The 3629-nt window shown below is 41.3% G+C and overlaps 1 protein-coding gene across 1 annotated transcript; it reads right to left on the bottom strand.

The window, feature by feature from the left end:
- Positions 1-1065: 1065 nt before the first annotated feature.
- LOC120878870 (40S ribosomal protein S25-like) lies at positions 1066-1380 on the bottom strand. The gene has a single exon (XM_040261753.1). It carries the CDS (start codon positions 1378-1380, stop codon positions 1066-1068), a length of 315 nt encoding a protein of 104 aa, XP_040117687.1.
- Between the last annotated feature and the right edge of the window lie 2249 nt (positions 1381-3629).

The following is a 3629-nucleotide window of genomic DNA, read 5'->3' on the forward strand; positions in this document are numbered from 1 at the left end:
GAGAACCCCACAGACACAGGAGCCTTGTAGGCTACAGTCCACAGGGTCGCAAAGTTTCAGACACGACTGAACAACTTCACTTTCACTTTCACGTCTTATTAATGATACAAAGATTTCAATTTCATCAAAATAATGAATAATAATAATTCATTTTTAGTTAGAGGAATGTGATTGAACATACTTTCTTGCTTTTAAAATGCTGCTTCCACTTTGTAGCGTGGCACATATTGGTTTTAAGTTCAAACATTTCAACCCTTACATCTAAGCAAGATAGCTCCTGAAGACTCATTAGTCCAGTTAAAGGACTACAATGTTTTCTATGCTGGCTACATTATGAGATTCATTTTCAATTCTGCCTCCAATTTTGCAAAGATTTTTGAGCTAGTAAAATTTGACTAGTAAAATTTCATCTTTCTTGATAAACCAGTGGTTCCTGCAGCAAACTAACTAGAAGATATTGTATTAGTATCATCATTTTATATTGAGGGCAAAAATTGATTCAAAAGTCCATGTGGCTCAGCAGTAAAGAATCCACCTGCAATGTAGGAGATCCGGGTTAGATCCCTGGGATGGGAAGATCCTTCTCTGGAGAAGGAAATGGCAACCCACTTTATTATTCTTGCCTCAGAAATCCTGTGGATAGAGGAGCCTGGCAGGCTACAGTCCGTGGGGTTGCAAAGAGTCATACACAACGTAGTGAATAAATCAACACCACCACCAAACCTCTTTATATTTAAGATTATTAAACAGATTATAAAATATTGTTTCTAAGCTTAAATACATAGATAAGGGGTTTTTAAAAATAAGTATCACATTTTATACACAGTGACCAAAAAAAATCAAGTACTGATAGCATTGTCTCTAAATACCATTTTCAAAATATTTCCCCGAAAGCATGAGTTCTTTTGAAAATGGGAAAAAAGCACGAGTTCTTTTGAAAAATTATTTTCTCAATCATTGTTAAATCTTCCTCCTTTTTATTTAATGAAGTTTTATTTTTCAAAATGTACAGCTGGTAGGACCTGTTCATGCATCTCCACCCTTGGTGTGTCTGGTGTAAATTACTTAAGCTCCGTGCTTTGAAACTAGTTTAATAAATCCTTTACTAAGGAGTTCCTGAAGGGCTGCCCTAGCCAGGGAACCACGGATCTCCAGTCTCTCAGAGATGACAGCTGGAGTTATAAGCTTAAAGCTGGGAACTTCTTTACAGAGTTTGTAATACATTGCTTTGTCAAACAAGACTAGATTATTGAGCTTGTCCCAAACTCTGCCTTTGGACCACTTCTTCATTTTGGCCTCGCCCCCAGATTTGCTTACTGGATCTTTGTCTTTCTTGGCCAACTTTCCAGCATCTTTCTTCTTGTCATCCTTGGGCAGCATAGCAAAGCTGGGATAGGATCTGCAACTAATGCCACCTCACTAAAATGCTGGACAAAAATGCAAATTTCCCCCTTCTAATCAAAGGGTAGACTGAACAGCTTTTGGTTTTTGTTTTTTAATATTGGGTGTGCAGTATGCTGCTGACAGACATGTTATCCCAGGAACATCAGTAAACACAGAACACTTGCTTTTCATAAAGGAAAAACACAAAGTTCTTCTTTGCTTTTGACTGTTCATGATTTGCCATCCGAGGACTGGTGAACCACCATGTCACTGTCACACTATGCAACATTGGAGAGATTCTCATTCTAGTTTAATATAATCTATAGAGCCACTTAAGGAGATCAAACCAGTCAATCCTAAAGGAAATCAATCTTGAATATTCATTGGAAGGACTGATGCTGAAGCTGGAGCTCCAATACTTTGGCCACCAGATGCAAAGAGCCTACTCATTGGAAAAGGCCCTGATGTGGGGGAATATTTAAGGCAGAAGGAAAAGAGGGTGACGTAGGATGAGATGGCTGGATGGTATCACTGATTCAATGGACATGAATTTGAGCAAACTCCAGGAGATGGTGAGGGACAAACAGGTCTAGCGTGCTTCAGTTCACAGGGTCACAAAGAGTTAGACACAACTCAGTGACTACACAACAATAGAGTTATTTACCTGGGCACATATTCATAGCAAAAAGTCCCAGGATGCTAAAAGTGAAAAAGCACCAATCTACTTTGGCAACTCCCATTCTCCAGATACAAACATATAAATAGAAGTTCTAATTTCTCCTTTGGTCTCCAGCAGGTTACTGTGTACATTACCTGAGGTACATACCCTCTACTTGGGGAAACCTTAGTCCAGTGGGTAAAGCAACTCAGGATCAATACCCATGCAGACAGTGATGACAACGCATGAGACAAAAGGCCAATGTTGTTTCCAGAGTTCTCAGCCAACCTCATGGGGAAATCTGGGGTCAGGAGAGACCGTGAGAGCTACCCCAAGTGGAGGCCATAGAGCCAGGCCTCTCGCTCCTACTTTACGACACTTGCAACGACCAGTCACTGGGAATGAAATGGGTTTGAGCAGCTCTCTTCAGCTGAGGGGAATGCCTGGGAAGGAACCCAGCTGTGAGCCATCAGCAGACAACATCAGCACCCGCTGGAGGAATGAATGCATTGGTCCCAAAGGGAGATGAGGCAACACCCCAGAGCACCCACCATATACACTCAACCTCCAATTCAAGTTGCAGTGTGAACACTAGCAGGTATTTCTACACTTTGGTGAAAGGAAGAATTCCATAAATGCAGCCCTTTAAGAAAGTAAATAGGTTAAGTTGGTGGGACTCTTTCCCCCCCGCCCCGAGGTATCAAAGAATATGACATTAATACTGGATGGTGACTTCCCTAGTGGCTGAGTGGGTAAAAATCTGCCTAACAATGTAAAATACACCATTTTGATCCTTCGTCCAGGAAAATTCCACATGACGCAGAGCAACCAAGCCCATGTACCACAACTACTGAGCCCGAGCTCTAGAGCCCACAGGCCACAATTACTAAGCCTGCGTGCTACAGCTGCTGAAGCCTGCACGCCCAAAGCCAGTGTTCCACTTCAAGAGAAGCCCCCATGAGAAGCCTGCACACTGCAAAAGAGAGCAGCCCCCACTCACTGCAACTAGAGAAAGACCCAGCACAGCCAAAAATAAATTATTTAAAAAAAAAAAAAAAAAAAAAACCTTCTCCTGGGCAGCTTACACAGACTGACAAGCATGCCCATTATCTTGACACTCGGGCTTTCCAGAGTCCCTGTTAGCCTCTTTGTCAATTAACTACTGGGATAAAATTTATCCTGGATTAAAAAAAAAAATTGCAGTGTAAACAGACAGATACTCACAAGAGAGGTATGTGATAGTTGGATCTGCTTCCTATAACCAAAACCTAAAAATATGTTGAATCAGGAAAGGGTATCGCCACTTTGGTTCTGAGAATCTTTGAGCTGGAATGCATCTCAGAGGTTCTGGAACTCACCATCCTCATTTTTACAAATGAGGAAACTGAAGTCAATTCACTCGTGTAGTCAACTTACTTTCCCAGGGTCACAGACACGTTCTGTGGCTCTGGAAGCGCTAGATTCAGAAGTTTGCTCTTTTGACTCATAATTCATCATAGGACTCCAGCCCTGCATTTATTTGGCAGACATCTGTGGCTGGCAGGATATTATGCAAAAGTCATATAATCTATATTTATGATGTCTTAAA

The sequence above is a fragment of the Oryx dammah genome, unplaced genomic scaffold, assembly GCF_014754425.2.
Source record: "Oryx dammah isolate SB20612 unplaced genomic scaffold, SCBI_Odam_1.1 HiC_scaffold_19, whole genome shotgun sequence".
Lineage (NCBI taxonomy): Eukaryota > Metazoa > Chordata > Mammalia > Artiodactyla > Bovidae > Oryx > Oryx dammah.